The sequence below is a fragment of the Alternaria atra genome (assembly GCF_907166805.1).
Source record: "Alternaria atra isolate CS162 genome assembly, contig: 21, whole genome shotgun sequence".
NCBI lineage: Eukaryota > Fungi > Ascomycota > Dothideomycetes > Pleosporales > Pleosporaceae > Alternaria > Alternaria atra.
This window is the reverse complement of record NW_025091319.1, coordinates 4,425,643-4,443,277: the sequence shown is the minus strand read 5'-3', so window position 1 is coordinate 4,443,277 and position 17,635 is coordinate 4,425,643. Positions and strand designations below refer to the sequence as shown.

At 52.3% G+C, this 17,635-nt stretch overlaps 8 protein-coding genes across 8 annotated transcripts; 4 read left to right on the top strand and 4 right to left on the bottom strand.

Moving 5' to 3' along the window:
- Nucleotides 1-380: 380 nt before the first annotated feature.
- ALTATR162_LOCUS1912 (uncharacterized protein) lies at nt 381-2,228 on the top strand (the record flags this gene model as incomplete). The annotated part of the gene is made up of 5 exons (XM_043309512.1): nt 381-606; nt 664-863; nt 960-1,428; nt 1,490-1,716; nt 1,785-2,228. The coding sequence occupies 5 exons, from the start codon at nt 381-383 to the stop codon at nt 2,226-2,228; spliced, it is 1,566 nt and encodes a 521-aa protein (XP_043165447.1).
- A 376-nt stretch (nt 2,229-2,604) lies between these two features.
- ALTATR162_LOCUS1911 (uncharacterized protein) lies at nt 2,605-4,131 on the top strand (the record flags this gene model as incomplete). Its single annotated transcript, XM_043309511.1, has 1 exon — nt 2,605-4,131. One exon carries the CDS (start codon nt 2,605-2,607, stop codon nt 4,129-4,131), a length of 1,527 nt encoding a protein of 508 aa, XP_043165446.1.
- Nucleotides 4,132-4,508: 377 nt separating this feature from the next.
- On the bottom strand, nt 4,509-6,883 carry ALTATR162_LOCUS1910 (uncharacterized protein; the record flags this gene model as incomplete). The annotated part of the gene is made up of 3 exons (XM_043309510.1): nt 4,509-4,722; nt 4,798-6,794; nt 6,848-6,883. 3 exons carry the CDS (start codon nt 6,881-6,883, stop codon nt 4,509-4,511), a joined length of 2,247 nt encoding a protein of 748 aa, XP_043165445.1.
- A 620-nt stretch (nt 6,884-7,503) lies between these two features.
- Nucleotides 7,504-8,196, bottom strand: ALTATR162_LOCUS1909 (uncharacterized protein; the record flags this gene model as incomplete). The annotated part of the gene is made up of 1 exon (XM_043309509.1): nt 7,504-8,196. The coding sequence occupies one exon, from the start codon at nt 8,194-8,196 to the stop codon at nt 7,504-7,506; it is 693 nt and encodes a 230-aa protein (XP_043165444.1).
- A 711-nt stretch (nt 8,197-8,907) lies between these two features.
- Nucleotides 8,908-10,439, bottom strand: ALTATR162_LOCUS1908 (uncharacterized protein; the record flags this gene model as incomplete). Its single annotated transcript, XM_043309508.1, has 6 exons — nt 8,908-9,201; nt 9,249-9,994; nt 10,061-10,208; nt 10,264-10,278; nt 10,330-10,350; nt 10,410-10,439. The coding sequence occupies 6 exons, from the start codon at nt 10,437-10,439 to the stop codon at nt 8,908-8,910; spliced, it is 1,254 nt and encodes a 417-aa protein (XP_043165443.1).
- A 509-nt stretch (nt 10,440-10,948) lies between these two features.
- On the top strand, nt 10,949-14,800 carry ALTATR162_LOCUS1907 (uncharacterized protein; the record flags this gene model as incomplete). Its single annotated transcript, XM_043309507.1, has 5 exons — nt 10,949-11,241; nt 11,295-11,728; nt 11,781-12,953; nt 13,624-14,592; nt 14,649-14,800. The coding sequence occupies 5 exons, from the start codon at nt 10,949-10,951 to the stop codon at nt 14,798-14,800; spliced, it is 3,021 nt and encodes a 1,006-aa protein (XP_043165442.1).
- A 95-nt stretch (nt 14,801-14,895) lies between these two features.
- On the bottom strand, nt 14,896-16,113 carry ALTATR162_LOCUS1906 (uncharacterized protein; the record flags this gene model as incomplete). The annotated part of the gene is made up of 1 exon (XM_043309506.1): nt 14,896-16,113. One exon carries the CDS (start codon nt 16,111-16,113, stop codon nt 14,896-14,898), a length of 1,218 nt encoding a protein of 405 aa, XP_043165441.1.
- A 658-nt stretch (nt 16,114-16,771) lies between these two features.
- On the top strand, nt 16,772-17,551 carry ALTATR162_LOCUS1905 (uncharacterized protein; the record flags this gene model as incomplete). Its single annotated transcript, XM_043309505.1, has 1 exon — nt 16,772-17,551. The coding sequence occupies one exon, from the start codon at nt 16,772-16,774 to the stop codon at nt 17,549-17,551; it is 780 nt and encodes a 259-aa protein (XP_043165440.1).
- Nucleotides 17,552-17,635: the final 84 nt, after the last annotated feature.

Here is a 17,635-nt window from a genome sequence, read left to right as displayed (position 1 = left end):
ACGCCTGCAAACTACTCAGGTTCTCACTACTCTCCATAAAGAATGGACATGGGTTCTAGATGTCGCTGTGGCTTCCGCCAAAGCTGCTGCTTGTCGGTGGGGCGCACCTAGGTATTGACAACTCACAACTCACAACTCTTGCCATCATGCCGCTGCGAGCTCCGCATATTGTCCAATGTCCAGTCGGTCCTTGACCGATAAAAGCGACCAACAACCAATTCCACAGGAGCTTGCAGCGGCGCGCTCCACTAATTACATAGCGCACAACACCGCACGCGCCTTCAGCGAGTGTTACCCCACCGATAGGAACGACTCTCATGAGACTCGTTCATCATCTACGACCTGGAATCCTTGCCCTCTGACTCCACTTCAGGCAAACCATGGACACCACTCCGCCCGAATCATCTCTTGACAATGTCTCACGGCGCCTGTACGCCATCGCATTTGTCGCTGTGGCGTTTTTTGCTGTCGGCCGCATACGACAGTACTTGCGCTTGAGACGATTCGCCGGACCTAAGACGACGGGATTCTCTTGGCTGTGGCATTCTAGCGCCGTTGTCGGTGGTCAATCCCCTAGGTACTATGGCGAAGTCTGTGAGAAGTACGGTACGTATTGGGAGAGGAGGATTGCTACGTGACCCCGACACTAATTCTATCCTTTAGGGCCGATTGCCAGGATTGCACCGAACCATCTTATAACATCGGACCCAGAATATTGGGCACGAATCAATGCAGTGCGCTCGCCATATACGAGGTCGTCGTGGTACTACCATTCTGCTCGATTTGAGACGGGAAAAGACAATGTCTTTACAGATTGCGACAATGATAGCCATGATGCAAGGCGCAAGAAGATGACATCTGGGGTACGTGAATAACAGCCTGAGTGATGAGATTGCGCATCTCTTCCGAATACATAACTGGCCAGGCGATTAGGCTGCACATCATCTAACGTGCTGTAGTACTCTGGTAAAGAGAACCCGACACTTGAGCCTTCGATCGACCTTCATGTCAAAGAGCTCATAGACTTGGTGCACAAGTATGCAGTACCAATAGCATCAACGGAGCCATCTAAACCGATGGATCTAGCCGAGAAGATCCCCTTCTTCACGTTGGATGTTATCAGTCATGTTGGCCTTGGAGAAGCGTTTGGTGATCTGAAAGCCGACAAAGACCTCAAAGACTACCTGAAGTCAAGCGAAGCAGGCCTCAAGATTGGAAACACAGCCTTTGCAATGGGCATAGCCTGGCTTAGAGACACGTCTATCATCGGGCCTGCCATCAGTCCGTCGGAAAAGGATGCCACTGGGTTCGGCAACATGATGGCTCAAGCTCGAAAGATAGTCAAATCCAGGATGATGAAGTCAACTGACGAAAAGTCTGATATGTTCGCATCATTCGTTCGCCATGGTCTCTCAGGAAATGATCTTTGTAGGTGACACGAGGGCTATCATATAAGATACTTGAGCGTCGAATAACTGATTATGCTTAGTTCAAGAGGTGTTCGAGCAGATCCTCGCTGGCTCTGACACCACGGCTGCTGCTATTCGGATTATTCTGCTCTATATCATGAGCCACCCGCGTGTGTACGCAAAGCTACAGGCTGAGGTTGATGAGGCAGTTGAGAACGGCACGGCTCCTGCATCTCCTGGTATCATCTCGGATACTAAAGTGCGCCAACTACCATATCTGGGTGCTGTTGTTCGGGAAGGAATGCGGGTAAGTCTAGTCTTCTTTTGACTGACATTGGTCATTGCATAAGCATACGCTGATGATATCCTCCCTAGATACACCCGCCAGTTGCCAACCTCTTCTCAAGAGTTACGCCAGATGAAGGGGACGTCGTAACTATCGACAACAAGGAACACTTCATCCCTGGCGGCACTTTGGTTGGTTACTCGGCCTGGACCATGCACCGCAACAACCGCACCCTTTACGGCGAGGACTGCGGTACATTTCGTCCTGAACGCTGGCTCGTTGACACGAGCAGTGCAGATGCAAAGGAGCGTCTAGCCAGGATGACAAAGACTAACGATATGATATTTGGTTACGGTCGATGGCTTTGCTTGGGACGCAATATTGCGTTGATCGAGATACATAAGTGTGTCTTTGAGTTGTTGAGACACTTTGACCTGTCATTGATCAACCCATTGGAGCCGTGGAAGACATTCAATTCCCTTGGGCTATGGGAGATCAAGGACATGTGGGTGGACGTTACTTTGAGGGAGTAGAGCTACTTCGACCTATGTTGAAGTATATGAAAATCGCTACGACTAAAGAAGATATCTCGAGTGCTTTCTGGTGTGACTAAAGTAGTGGTTGATTCATGTTCTAATGATGTTTGCTTTGCTTTGTTGTGACGGCAACCTTGATGCTCAAAAGTTCCGAGGGGCCAATCGGCTGATGCGCAAAAGGCGACGTACCAAAGATGGATTCATCTGAGCCTCGATATTTCCGCCCGAATATGGTAGCATTGACCAGAGGCATATTGCTCATATCTTGGGGACATTCGCGACGTGCGCAGGTGACGGACACCTGCACAGCGCCGTACGCCCGCGGCTGAAGTGATCCGGAACGTAACAAGAGCTGCTCCATATCAAACCAACCATGACAGCCACCTTCAGCCACCATCACAACTTCGACCAAGTGCCTACGTATAGTCACGGCAACGCAGTCGCGACCCCGCAGCCAGCTTACGATGTCTTTCCAGCGTCGCATCATCATGTTGCAGCCCAACACAGCAGCATGGCAGCCTATTGCGAGCCCACCACCACCGACGCGCAACAACATGCCGCGAGTATGAACAGTCACGGGCCACAGCGCGAGGACAGCTACTCCCCAAACGACACGCCGATTAAGCACCAGAAGTTCCAGCAGTCTTCAGCCGACCAGCATCATGGTTGCAACGTCAATAGCCCTACGTCAGAAGCTCCTTACATCGGCATCCGGCACAACTCAGCACTACCACCCGTAAGCAACGAAGCGTCCGACAGTCGATTTGCTATGCTCCCGCCTTCCAACTCGGTACACGCTTCATGGCAGGCGCTTCACGATTATGCGCAGTCGCACGCCTCCCAAAATGGATACGCACTATCCATCAATACGACGGCTAAAAATCGATCCCGCATCAAACTCGCCTGTGTCTGCTATGGTCAACCGAAGAATACACACAAGCTCACAGCCGAGACGAGAATCAGGAAGAACAGAGTTAGCTATAAGACGGGGTGCAAGATGTGGATCGAGGGCAGGAAGCAGGACGACGGCACATGGCTGTTGCGCGTGGGCGAAGCACAACACAACCACCTTGGGCGCCAAAGTGCGGGATGGGCTGTCCAGCGGAAGAGGACATGGGGTGTCGTTGGCGGACGCATTGGAGTAGGAGGCGTCACGGCGAAGGAGGAACTCGCCAAGTTGAGCCTATCGGATAGCAAGGATACTCTCGACGACGTGGATGTGGAAGCCGATGGCAACGAGGACACTGAAAGCACGTCCACACAAGCACCGAGGAGGCCCCAACACAGCCTTGAACGTGGGGGGCTCGTTTGGAAGATTGTGGAACAGGAAATGCTACGGAAGGGCGAACCAAACCAGGGTCGCGACCGAGGCGTAGGAAGGACGGTAGAGGTATTACAAGCGAGACTACCCGGTATACATATCTTTAAGCGCGACGTGTACAATATACGAGCGCAGATTAAGAGGGCGAGGAAGGCAGCTGGCCAGCAGGTCGGCGATGGCCTCAACAGCTCCGACGACGACGCCGAAGCCCACGACACTGCCCATGTCAGCGAAACCGGCATGAATCCGCCCAACCAACGACACGCGCAGCAGCCACCATATCCATACCGACACCTCGCTGGCCACGCCTCTAAACCTCCCGTGCCCTTCCCACCCACTCGAAAAGACTCAAGTATCGATCCTTCGCTTGACGGCCGCCCACGGCCCCCAGCTCCCCCCGAAGTTGTTGAAATAGAGGTTGATCAGCTCAGGCGGGAGAATGCGGAATTGCGGCGACTGCTGACGGAGAAGACCAAGGAGGTCAAGGAGAAGACTATTGAAATGGCTGGATTGAAGAGTCAAGTTGAGCTGTTGAGCAATATGATGATGACGAGTGGAAGAGGGTTGATGGCTGGGTAGTAAACAGGCACATTGATCGATCAAGGTGATGGGCGCTGTGGTGATGGGACGAGGCATTTAGATACCCCAACAGCTATACATGAAGCAAGACCACAGAAGCGTTCATACCATGAAGATGAGGAGGTGATGACGATCAACATCAGATACATCCTATGGACAACAAACTCGAAAATCGGGTAAACAAAAAAGACAAGAGGTATCTCAGAAAGGTATCCGTAAACACAACCCTCCCAAAAAAAAACCCCCCCTTTGCAACTCCTAACGCTGGCACAGTGTCCAGGAGCGTCATACAACCACAAATACTAAAATACCGGGGAACTCCGTCATAAGCTCATTGCCAACTCATTACCCATGCCTCATTTACACACAAACGTGCTTTACGCCTCCTCAACCATGTCCTCATCTTCACCTTCGGCGAGCATATCCTGCTCCTCACAGCTACGCTCCACCTCATCAGCAATAAACTGCTCGTACTCTTCCAAACTCTTCTGTACGTGAAGTTTGAAGCGCACGATATCGTCGAGCATACGCTCGATTTCCGTGTGAAGTTCTTCACGGAGGGCGTTGGCGCGGAGTTGGAGTTGTTCGTACCTGATATACGCGATTAGTTTTGTTCAAGGTCAAAAAACAAACAAACAAGGGAGTGAGAAGGGTAATAACACTTACTCAATGTTCACGGCCATTTCTCTTTGCACCATCAGCTGAACACTCTCTCCTAGTCCGCTGCGCATGCGGCCCAATTCCTTCTCCATGCGCTCGATTTGAGCGTCGGATTGACTCTTTTGAGTGTTTGTGATCTCGCGTAACTTTTCCAACTCTTCTTCTGCTTGTGCTACGCGGTGGCCTAGGGCTTCGACTTCTGCTTGCTTGTCGTCCATGGCTTCTTTGATCTTGTCCAGGAGATCGTGGTTGTTCATGTCGGCTTCTAAAGCTTGGTTGCGTCGTTCGGCAATCTCTTTGCGGAGTGCGATTATGTTGGCTTTGACTGTACCGCGGAGGTCCAGGTTGAGGAGATGTGCTGGTGAGTATCCTGTGCCCGCGTCGTGGAGCAGGCGATCTGATGCGTCTTGCGAAGAGCCACCCATCTGCGATCCCGAGAAGTTGGGACCGTCGGTAATGGTGAGCACGAGCTCATAGTCTTGACCCTTGGCGTTGACGGCTGTAGAGGGGATAACGCCGATCTGGTAGCCCAGATTGTTGTATCGTTCGATGGTCTGTTCGAGTTCATCCAGTTTGCGAGACGCAGCGATTTCCTTTTCCGCAACCCGTTTCTTGGATTCCTCTAATCGAACTGTTGTTGCTTGGAGAGAAGTATCAAGGCGGTCTCTTTCATTTGCCATACGGTCGATATCCGCAATGGTCATGCCTCGGCCGTCGATGATAGCTTGTAGCTCTTGCTGTTCCTTCTCTGAAGCCTCGAGTTCTGCCTCGATTTCTTCAATTGACTTTTCCAGGAAAGAGCAGCGATCGGTGTACTTCTTGACCTTTCCTTCCATGGAGTTGTTGTAGTTTTCGAACTTGACACGGTCTTCTTCCAGAATGCGAATCTGCTCCTCCAACTTTTGGATCCTCGGGCCAGACTTTCCTAGCTCTTCGATTTGTTCTTGAAGGTATTTGTGCTCGGCCTCTAGAAGGCTGACTTGCTCGTGATGCTGTGCATTTGCTGCATCGAATTTAGCAGCCATGGTCCTGATGTGGGGCTCCATGTGCTTCTTTTGTGCTTCTTCATCGTCGTCGTCATCTTCTGCTGATAGCCAGGTACTGTAAGCGTCCGACAAGAAGTCGAAAATGATGCGGTCTCCAGAAACGTCAAAGCCAGCCTCAAAGCAAGCATCGTCGTATGTGCCAGCCTCGTATGCCTGCATCAAACGCGCCAACTGCATCATCCAGTGCAAGAGACCCAAGAAGGTGTACCAGTTGTTTCCACCAACAGCCGCGATCTGTGACTTCATGATGGACTTTTCGAAGGGGTAGCGCATCTGCTTCAGTAGTATTGGCACTTCCTGGTCGATGGATTTCTGGAAGCGGTAGCTAGGGTCGATTCGGTTGTAGAGCCATTGAAACATGCAGTTGAAATCCTTTTGTGTAGGCGAAGTCATGGCTTTTGCTGAGAGGACATGTTTAGACTCCATCTCAAAGTTGTTCTGTGTTAGGTATTCGAGCAGCTCTTGTGCCATGTGCTGGCGTGTGCTTGCATCTTTGAGTCGCCGCGGGTCCGTTGGGGGAACGGATGGCATAGGCGCCGTCTGGAAGAAAGACTGCTTTACGCCGGACTGTCCAGATACATGCGAGGTCCGCGACTTGAAAACACTGCTCCTCCGCTGTGCGCTCTGTTCGAAGTTTGGCCCAGAAGGCGGCGCTGGAGTTTGGAAGATGGAGGCGCCTGGCGCAAAGCTCTTGCGCCCACTGCTCGCGCCAAAGTTGCTTGTCGAGTTGCGGTGTACTGACTGGAAGCCTTGAGCGAGGTCTGTACCAGAGGATGAACGTGGGAAGAGGGGCTGGCTCGGACGCCCTGGCGCGAGGGACATTCTACTCCCGCTTTTCGATCGCGCGTGGTTGGGTGGGAATTGAGGATTCTGCATGTTGTTGATAGAGCTCGAGCGCTTCATGGCTGAGGCTGGCATGGGAATGGCAGACGAGTTGTTGTTGACTGGTCCTAATGTCTGCGCGTGTGGTTAGGAGATGCGACAGGAGGGGGTCCGCAACATGTACTCACCTGACGGCGCACCGAGAACATTCCCGGGTCGGCCATGATATGTTATGCTGTCACAATTATGCCGCAATTGTCCGCCGTTATGCTACTCGGCGGTTGGGTAAGGCGGTAGACCGGGTGCGATAAGGGTTGGTGTTGATGCACCCGTTCCCGCATATGCAATGTTTGTTGTGATCAGGGTTTCGCGCTAGCCCACGACAGCAACGCGCGTGGTCCGCGCCACGTGGGGTACGCATCTTGTACTGTTGACGTCTGATTAGTTTCAACACGAGGCGGAGAGTCATGTTTGGTAATAAGAAAGTGTATTTATAGTGACCGGCGGTAAAAGAATGCCGCGGCCAAACATCCATCATCGAAGTGAACGCTAGCAGAGTGTGATATGTAAAGCCAGAGTAATAGAAGGCTGCCAAACCCATCGTCCTCCCCAGTCGTCACAAGACCTCATCCCGGACGCACTCCATACGTGCCACTTCATCGCTATACGGTATCGACTGGGGTATCGTTGTGCACATGCAAGCCAAAAAAAAATAATGATGCCACAAATTTTCAAAACTCCAACCTGTGGCCCATGAAAGGTATAACGATAAGGACATTAAACTCGAACCCCGTTAGAAATGCATCATGAACATGCCCCCATTACTAATGTAGTGTGCCCCCGTCTACCACCTCGTCGACTTTGGCGCGTCCGTCTTTCCAATGTTTTTAAACATGTCGTCGGCGCCGAGACTCAGCGTGTCTTCGTTGACACCGAAAGAGCTAAGTCCGGGCAGCGCTGGAGGCGGCGGACCCTTGGGCTTGGGTGCCTGTGCGGCCGGCACGGATGGTTGGGAGACGGTGCGACCATTCGAGTAGGTTGTCGGGTCTGCGTGTCCTTCTGGCACTGATCCGACGGCGAACGTCTTCCTCTTGCCGAACCAACTGCCGCTCTTCCTCCTGCTCAGACTCGGTGCCTGACTGTTTATTGTGGCTGGCGAGCCTGGCCTCTCCGACTTCAGACTGTCATTTGACGATAGCGTGCGAATGCCGAGGAACTTTCGAACGGATGCAGGCCGCTTTGCCGAGGGACTCGTGGGCGACATGGTGCTGGCCGCATCGCTGGTACGGCTCTGATGGAGTTGTGGGCTCGCCGTCGAGTCCTCTGACACTTTGCCTGGAGGCGGCGACTCTGTTTGTGGTGGAGAACCGGGCGACTTCGGGGTGGGGTGCGATGACAGCGGACCTTTGCCGGGTGTTGGAGGACGCGGTGAGTCGGGCGGGCTGTCGAGCGGTGCAGGTATCGAAGTGCCCTCGGTGAGAGAGAAGTTGATGGGCGCAAGCGTCAGTGGCTTGAAGGAAAACTTGTTGGACCCCATTGTGACGGCTTGTTTGCAGACTCGTATGGTAGATTGCGATGTATGGCAGATAGACCCGAGTTGAGCGGGAGTGGAGGCAATTGAGGGCTGGGAGCGACGCGGCAATAGATGAGCGTGTCTCGCAGAAGCCGCAGGCGGGTGGAAGCTCAGGAGGTGCTTTCGTGAAGCGGAGTACGGGCCAGGGATTACACGACGGTTAGCAGGGATCAGCGCCTTGCACGACACCAGAGGCGCAGCGGATACGGCGGGTCAGCCTCGAACATTCCCCAGAAGCCCAACCCGCCTTCTACGCCCAACAAAGAGAAAACAAGACACAAATGAAACACACGCGCGTCAAAAAAACTGTCGTGCAGCAACGAGTGAATGCGTGCCTTTTCCGCGTCACCGACGAGCCTCTAGCGCGACAGTTGTACCAGAGAACGCTGTGGGTCACTCGCCCGAGTCAGGGTCAGGGCATAATGCAGAAGAGCCGTTCCGAGCGCGCATCGTGCATGTCGCCATCTGCCTCCGCATATCGATTTATTAAGACCCTTTATCAATGATCTTCAACGGCTATCTAGGCGCATATCGCATTCGCTGCGACGTGCATCAAACACATACTGTAGCCATATGCCCTGCAGAACTTGATCCGCCACACGGCCTGCCCCTTTTGCCGTAGCTTTCGGAAGATTCTGATGTCATCGCTATGCACAACCTGACCGTGGATTGCCTTCATCTTGTCTTGCGCTGGTGCACTTCGTCCAACTCGGTGATTTCATCGAGCAGCTGGCACGTCTCTTGCGGGTTCGCGATCCACGCCGTCGTACATGCCAGTCGAGCCTTGAAGTCGTTTGCTCCAGCACTCAAGAACTGGTCGCCTACATGGAGCGTTTTGCTGCCCTCAATCCCTCCAAAGATTCGCTGGCAGGCTAGAACACCCCACGACTTATCTCCTATGTCGACAAACACGTCGTTGCCACCATTGAATGCGCAAAACGGGAGACGCTGACCGACCTCGGATATTTCCTACCAACGTCAGTGTTACTAACATTACGCATATTCTCCAGACCTACAAGTATCTTCTGCACGATCAAAACCGTCTCCTCTAGCGTCTCGCGGCAGAACTTGTGCCCGCGCTTGGGTACAATTCCTACTGCTCTCTCCTTCCGTACGACATCTGCCTCCATACGGAAGTTCCTAATCGTGTCCCTCAGAGAAGCTTCTGCCCGATCAAGCAAGTCTTTGATGTCTGATTCATGCCATGAAAGCATCTCTTTGAGCAGCCATTCCTCTCTAGGAATCAGGCGAAGCAGGACTGGACTGTTCTCATCGAACTTGAAGCAAAAATTGCTCTCGCCGCCCATGATGATCAGATTCTGCCGAGCTTCTAGGGGCAGGTCAGAAGCCTGGATAGCGTCCAGCAGTCCATATAATCTGCCATAGTATGGTTTTGCCTCTGTATACCCCGCAGCTGTAACAATACCAATCTTGGATCCACGGCGCATGAGATCCAGTATCTTTGGAATGATCGGGTTGTCTTCTGTCAAGTCTTTGCCATCATCATACAACGTGACATCTCCGTCAAAGGTCACGAGTTCGAGTGGGCCGTTACGAATGAGACTCATCACTTGAGCTGTGTTGAGAACTAGACGCACATCGTTGAAAGAAGGGGGGACGAAACGTCGGTGGCTGATGAAACGCCTTTGGTCTTGCCAGATGAAAGCGTCGTGCAATGCTAGGGATGTGAAGAAGTTCGCTACCGTTGGAACGAGAAGCTTCAGCTTGGATCTATCAGGTTTGCCGTCCTTCTGGTGTTGGACTGCATTGCGTTAGCTCCGAAGTTCTATCGTAGGCGGTATAAGCCCGCAATAGCTTCATGGCTTACTGTGGTCGTTGATGATTTCCTCAACGTCGCGTAAGATCTCTGCATACCGCCGTTGGGCGATGCTTGCTTGGTGCTCGACTGACTCGTCATTGGGCTCGAACACGGCTGTGGGATGGGAGTGCAAAACAAAAGGCACAGCTAGAAGGCCCTAGAACGGCATTAGCAGGCTCCTGGAATTGTCTCACAAGTAGACAGAGCAATACCTTTATCCACTCTATCTGTATCATGCATTAGCTGGACATCCCAATCACGCATCACAAGATACTTACGAGCTGATCTCTCCTGTGGGTCTTTCGGAACGTGTCAGTCTCTTGCAGGTATATGTTGAGTCACTGTGATCTATACACACTTTGAGAGCATCTGCCACATGGAAGGCCATCAAGTCAGCGTACTTGTCTCTATGTCGACCTCTAGGGTACAATACGGTGTTTTTGACTTACATTCTACGCGGTATCGTGTAGTCATGTTGCAAGTATCTCGATTGATGGAGGAGGAACGAAGACGAGTGAAGAGAACAGTGAGCCGTGAGTTGTCACTGTGATCCAAGCTGTTTGTCCAAGCTTATCGGAGACCGCCGTTAGTGGCTGGAGAGGGAAGGGGCCATGCACATGTGACACTGTGGCATCCCCGCACAAGGGCAGACTAACGCTTAGGAGCTGGCTGTGACCACTGTACCAGTTAACAGCTAGTTTGTTTTTGCCTACCAATTGCGTACGCAACGTGCGAGATTCGTGGGTTGCAGGGTGAAGCTGCAATCGATAAGCGGGGATCTACAACGGCCGCTACTGAGAGCTACGGCTTTTATGCAAGGGCCCACCGCGTCCGACAAACCACAGGAACCCAACTTCAACCAAGCTGTCCCGCCGTGTTTACGTCGTCGCAACCGCGATGGACTCACTCGACAACGTGACCCTGCGCCCATGGCCAGCACCAAAGAAGGAAGAGCTAACCCAGGACGACCTGCTGTTCAAGATCGAGCAGCTGGCCAGTGAACGGGGACACTTGCGCGACATCACGGAACAGTCGCTCCAAGAAGACATCGACGCGGGCAAAGATGTACCTGACGATACAGAGGAAGGAGCAAAGGACGAGAAGAGGGAGAAGAAGAAGGAGGTACCGTCTCGACAGGAACAGCTAGAGAAGGTCTTCAAGGCAGGACAGGAGATGTATAGTCATCTAGAGTACGTCTATACGTGAATACTTTACTTTGAATGTGACGGCTGACCAAACATAGATGGGCAAAATTCGCTGCTACGAACGCGCTCGATCTTGTCTCGCTCGTACTCTCCCAAGACCCCAATAAGCGCAGCCTGAACTTTTTCAGCCAGACATTTCGAGATCAGGGTCTGAACCAGGGCATACCACTCGGTTCGTTCGGCATCAGCAAGGAGAATCACGATCATCGTATCCGCAAAATAGAAGAGCAACACCGGCTCCAGGATCTAGCATCCAAACAAGAAGTGGCGGCTCAGGGCGCACGCATGGGGGCGCTGGATTCGTCCGTAGACGAGATACTGAAGGCTGCGAAACACTTGGAGAAGGAGATACGCCGGGAGACGAAATACTGGCATGAGATCGTATCCGTCTCCGACAAAGGGTGGCCCATTCAACGACTACGTCAGAATGTGCGCCATGCGCCTTTTGCCGTGCGTTATGGACTCCCCGAAGGTAAAGACTGATCATTGGCTGATACGCTGCATTTGAGCTGACAATATTCTAGCCAGCGATCACTTCAAAGCTCGTGGATTCGCACCTCTTCAGATGGACAAAGATGGAAGTATCATCTTAGATCCAGCTCTCGCGCTAAAGCCTAAGACGTTCCGCGTGCGAGTCAGTATCGATGGCAAGATTACAGGTACATCACAAACCCCCCTTGACGGCGATTTCTCAGCCCAGTCTCTTGAAAAATCTATCCAGCTTGCGCGCGATTCCCTGCTGGAGGAAGAGTTGTACTATGAAATGAGCTTGGAGACGAGGCAGCTCCTAGCTTACGGTGTCGAATTTCGGGATTCAGTCATCCGAATAGACGCGCCTCAGATGGATAGTGCATCCCAAGACCGAAAGTTGCTCATCGACTGCATACCTCGAGACGATCCCATAGCGAGCAATCAAGGTCATGAACACGACTGGCTTGCTCGCAATATCGCTGAGGCACTTCGGCTGCTTCTCGCTCATGAGCATAGTATGCGTCTCTATCGAAGATCGCAGCTTCCACCTCCATTGACAGGTCAGACACGGGAGAAGCTTCCCCCACCTCTACTGCGTACGCTTCTCGCAGTACTCAACCACATCGCTGGCGTTGACTCGCTCTATGTTTATCTTGACTTGGTCGCCAAAACCCTGAATAGTGCAGGTCTCGATGCGACACTAGAGACCACACGTGAGACGTCTTGGGCGAACCTTGTAGAGGGCCTGAAAACGACGTCAAAGAAGGGTCTGTCTGCGACCGATCAGCTGCTTGAAATCTTCATGAAGCCGTTCGATGGGAAAGCTACGTTGACTCTACCCACGTCCAACGGTGCACAGTCAGAGGATCTAATCGTCGTCACACGCACGATCATCGGTCAACCGACTTTTGGCACAGAGCACAAGCTTACACTTCCATCCACTTTGAGTTCCGATATCGGATTGTTCCAGCAACACAAGTTCGCTAGTGTTGTAGAGTTAAAGTCATACATCGACTGGATTCTCTCCCTGCATATTGCGCATAGACTCCTAAAGAGTGAGTATGCTTCACGCGCGCAAACGAGAACCCAAGATCCACGGCTGTCAATTCGGAGCAAGGACAGCAAGAAAGGCGCAAAGTCCACGAAGGATGTCAGAGTGGATTTCAATGAAGGAGAGTTGAAGGTTACTGCGTTGGCTATAGATGCTAGACCGGAATCAGAAGACAGTGAGCGATCGCATAGCTGGAGTGGGGCTGACGGTAGTACTTCTCTAAAGGAAGTTATCCAAGGGTGGGTTGGCTAAAGGATCGTGGTGAGAAATCCTGAGATAGAGAAAATCAAAGAAGTTGCCATCCACAAGGAACCATTACCAGGCCAGGCGGTGCTGTTCCCGTCCACAACGTGCGCCAATGGTGTTGCATCACAAATGCGGGGAGAGGCGCCGTCGAACCTAAGCCGCAAGCGGGTAGCTTCCCTATCTGCAGCCTCAAATCCAGATGAGATCGTCCATAGCTCCTCAATTTTATCCTGGTACCTGACACGTACATGACGTGAAGACTAACAGTGCCCGGGTGCCAATTGACGTTAGGTATTGCCTGAGGTAATGCTTACAGTTTGCGCTTACATGCTCCGAGGCTATATATACTGCTCTATCAAACATCATGCCGCGATTATTACTTGTTAACAAATTGTTGTCGCGTCCACGATGCTATCCCTTTGTGTACTAACGTTGAGCGCTTTGCTTCCTACGCTATCTAGTACACAGCGCATTCGCTCTGACCCTGGTGTCGCCGGCCCAGCTCTTGAGATTGTGCACCTGTACAACGACCAATGGCCTACTGGTACCAATGCGCCATAGCAATCTCGCAAATTTACAGCCACTAACACGGATGCTAGGTATTACCGTATCGAAAGGCGGTCGCAAATTCTCAAACTACCCGGCAGGTCTTGATCCCAACAACACCAACACAGGCACAAACAACAAGTACGCAGTAGCAGAGCTCACTGCCAACGGCACCGAAACACCCTACCCCAGCGTGGAGATCAACAACCCACCGAATGGAGCTATCAACTACACAACAACTCCACCAACAGGCGCGAACTACCAAAACTACCTCATAGGCGTACAGAGTGTAGTCCTTGACCCTCAAGATCGCCTGTGGATCTTGGATACTGGACGCGCATTGACCGAGGATGGCACACTGGTCAACGCGTCCCCCGGCGGCCCCAAACTCGTTGGCGTAGACATTGAATCCGACACGGTGATTCAAACCATTGTTTTTCCACCCACGGTAGCATACCCAGACTCGTACCTCAACGACGTCCGCTTCGACTTGCGACCTTCCATCACCGCTTCTGGGAAAGGAGTAGCCTATATCACCGACTCTTCGTCCGAGGGCCGCAATGGAATCGTCATTGTGGACCTAGGCACAGGCGAGAGCTGGCGCCACCTTGACGGTGTGAAGGAAACGAGGGCCGAGAGGGGTTTCGTCCCATATGTCTGGGGACAACCGCTTTACTACATCCCTGGTCCCGATCAACCGCTTACCACAGTACCATTGGGTAGCGACGGTATCGCCTTGTCTGCCGACGGAGGGCACCTGTACTTTGGCCCTGTTGGTGGACGCTCGTTGTACAGCATTCCTACCGAGCGTCTGCGGGACCGCAGTCAGACTTCCGAGCTTTTGGCGCTAGGCGCCGTGAACAACAAGGGCGAAAGAGGTGTCAGCGATGGATTTGAGACGGATACTAATGGTTTCATCTATGCGGGTAATATGGAGCAGAATGAAATTGGGTTTCATAACCCGACGAACGCGTCTATGACGCTGTTTGTGAGGGACCCAAGGATTAGTTGGGTGGATACCAGTAAGTGTTCTTTTTGTTGTGCTGCTCATTTTTGAATGAAAGCTAATCTGTTACAGTGTCCGTTGGAAGCGACGGCTACCTTTACTTCACCGACAACCAGCTTGCTTTCAGTTCGTCCTTTTACCCCGGTACGGATCGGAGGGAACGACCATTTGTGCTATTCAGGGCACCTTTACCCAACAATGGATCGAGAGTGTTCCTGCAGTAGGACCCTTTGCAATCATATCAGAACTACATGGCTTTTCAGAATTTAACGTATATATGCCATGAAATGTATGAATCCTGTTTTGAAGGATACACAGCCTACGTCTTACCAAACACAAACACACCCTTACCATCCCTGTACCCCTCCAATGTGTCCTTGACCTTGCCTATCAACTCGTCGCCTTTGGTATCCCACTCCCACTTGATCTCATCTACGGGCATATCTCTGAACTCTCCCTTTCTCGTCATATCCAGCACATCAGCAACGGTCTTCTGCTTGTCTTCGGGATGCTTCTCCGCCCATCTGCTCACCCAAAAGCCATGGAAGTGGATATCCTTGAAGATGAGCATGGACGCAGGGATAGTCAAGGGCTGCTTGGACATGGCGCCGTAGGTAACGAAGTGTGAAGACGAGGAAAGCAGCTTAGCCATTGCTGTAGCCGCTTTGCCGTTTACGCAGTTCAATGCTAAACGAATGGGGGCGCGACCACCGTTTGTCCATTCTTTGGCCTGGTCTTTTATGCCTTGGGACTGCAATTCGGCATCTGTGATTACGACGTCTGCACCCAGATCCTGCAGTTCTTTCTTCATGGCATCTTCTTTGCTTTTGTCTTCCCGGCTACGGATTACATTGATGCTCTTGTAGCCCCATTTCTTACCTAGCTGGATGGCGGCGCGTCCGACGCCTGAATTCGCTCCATTTTGTATGAACCAATCGCCTTCAGAGAGAGTTGTGAAGTCGCGAAGCATGCGGTATGCTGTGCATGGGTTTATGGATACGGTGCCGGCTTGAATTGCGGTGATGCCTTCGCGCATCTGGTCGTCGAGCTTCACGATGTCGTTGGTGGTAGCGCTTGCGTGTGTTCGCCATGTACCGAAGCCGGGACCTTTCATGAAAACCCAGTCGCCCTTCTTGAATCCTTCTTTCTTAACACCTTCACCTAGTGCTATTATCTCCGCCACACCTTCATTTCCGGCGACAGCGATCGGGTTAGGGGTGCCTAAGTTGGTTGTGAAGGTTGGCTTTGAAGGGTATACACCTTGGATTTGGTTGATGTCGGCGGGATTGATGGGCGAAGCGAGAAAGCGCAATGTCATGTAATTGCTATGCGGCGGCGAGATGGAATGACTGTGAAGAGAGAGTACAGCTGGGGGCTCGCCATAGTCGGAGAATGTGAGGGCTTTGGCTTGTTCGTAACCGTAAGCGGAGATATAGCGGCGCTGTGGGAGTCGTGATACGGCCGGGGTTAGGTTTCGCGTTCGACGTAGGCATGACTGCGCTAATCTTGGTGACGTTGAAAACAACTTGGAAGTCATTGTGAATGGTGCAGACGCTATGCGACTGTTGTGTGAGTTGGGAGCTGGAGGAGCTCTTGGAAGATGTTTTGAGAAGACGGAGCTATGACGTTTGCTAAAGCCGAGGTTTGGTGGAGCAATGGAGCTTCACGTTAAGCACTACTTTCGACTCAGGCAAATGCCTGTATCTAACTCTGACGCGTGAATGAATGTGCAGGCTGGATTTATACGCTCTGTACGCTCGAGCAGTGCAGTCCCTCGGATCCCGCCCTTGATTCAGTCTCTAAACTCAAGAATTCATACCCTAATCGACTGTCAGGCATGGACAACCGTGAGAAGACTCAAACAGGGTGATATCCAGCCACGACATGCGCCATGAATTACGTGCGAAGAAGCAATTAGCGGCAGTAGGCATTCACATGCAAGACGGCCCAAGCAGCGCTTCGTGAAGCTTCCCGCCAGCTATGGGCCTCTAGACGCCACTAGCACCGCCCCGCGCGACGTCATCGGCCAGGCTGCGCCCCTCCCTGAACTGGCTTCTTACACCCTTCGTCTACTACAAATAGACCCTATTTCCAACACCTCGTCTACTACATCACTGATAGATTCACTGTACCCTTCAACTATCACACCATCACAACTCAATTCCCTCACAAACCACCCCACCCTATACATCACCATGGCTGCCACTGTCAATGTCGAGAACATCTCCACCAAGACTAGCGAGGATGAGATCAAGAGCTTCTTCTCCTTCTGCGGAAAGATCCAGTCGCTCAGCGTAAAGCCCTCGGGCGACGACACACAATCGGCTTCCGTCACCTTCGAGAAGGCCGCCGCCGCAAAGACCGCCCTCCTCCTCGACAACACCCAGCTCGGACACAACTCGGTCCAGGTCACTTCAGCTAAGAGCATCGACGAGATTGCCGGCGAGAAGTCTGCTTCTGCCGAGGAGGCCAAGGACGGCGACCACCACATCGAGCAGGAACAGAAGCCTCGCGCACGCATCATCGCCGAGTATCTCGCCCACGGCTATGCCATCTCCGACAAGGCCATCGAGAAGGCTCTTGCAGCAGACAAGCAGAACGGCTACAGCACCAAGTTCATGAACATCCTCAACAACTTCGATCAGAAGACCCAGGCTACACAGAAGGCACAAGTCGTCGACCAGAAGCTGGGTGTAACAAACAAAGGCTACGCTGCCTTCAACATGATGACCAGCTACTTCGACAAGGCTGCATCCACACCTACCGGACAGAAGCTCCGTGCTTTCTACGACCAGGGAAACAAGACCGTCATGGACGTGCACAACGAGGCCAGGCATTTGGCGGACCTTAAGAAGCAGAAGCCCGCTGGTGAGGAGGGTGCTGCCGCTACGGCTGAGAGCAGCGAGAAGCCCGCCCAAGGTGGAAACGAAAAGGGTGCAGACTCTTACGCTGCTGCTGCCGCTCCCACTTCCTAGATGCGAATACTATTTTGTTGATGGCAGAGGACTAGAATGGCTTTTCTTTCAGTTTAACGATTCCCAATTGGTTTACAGTCTGTA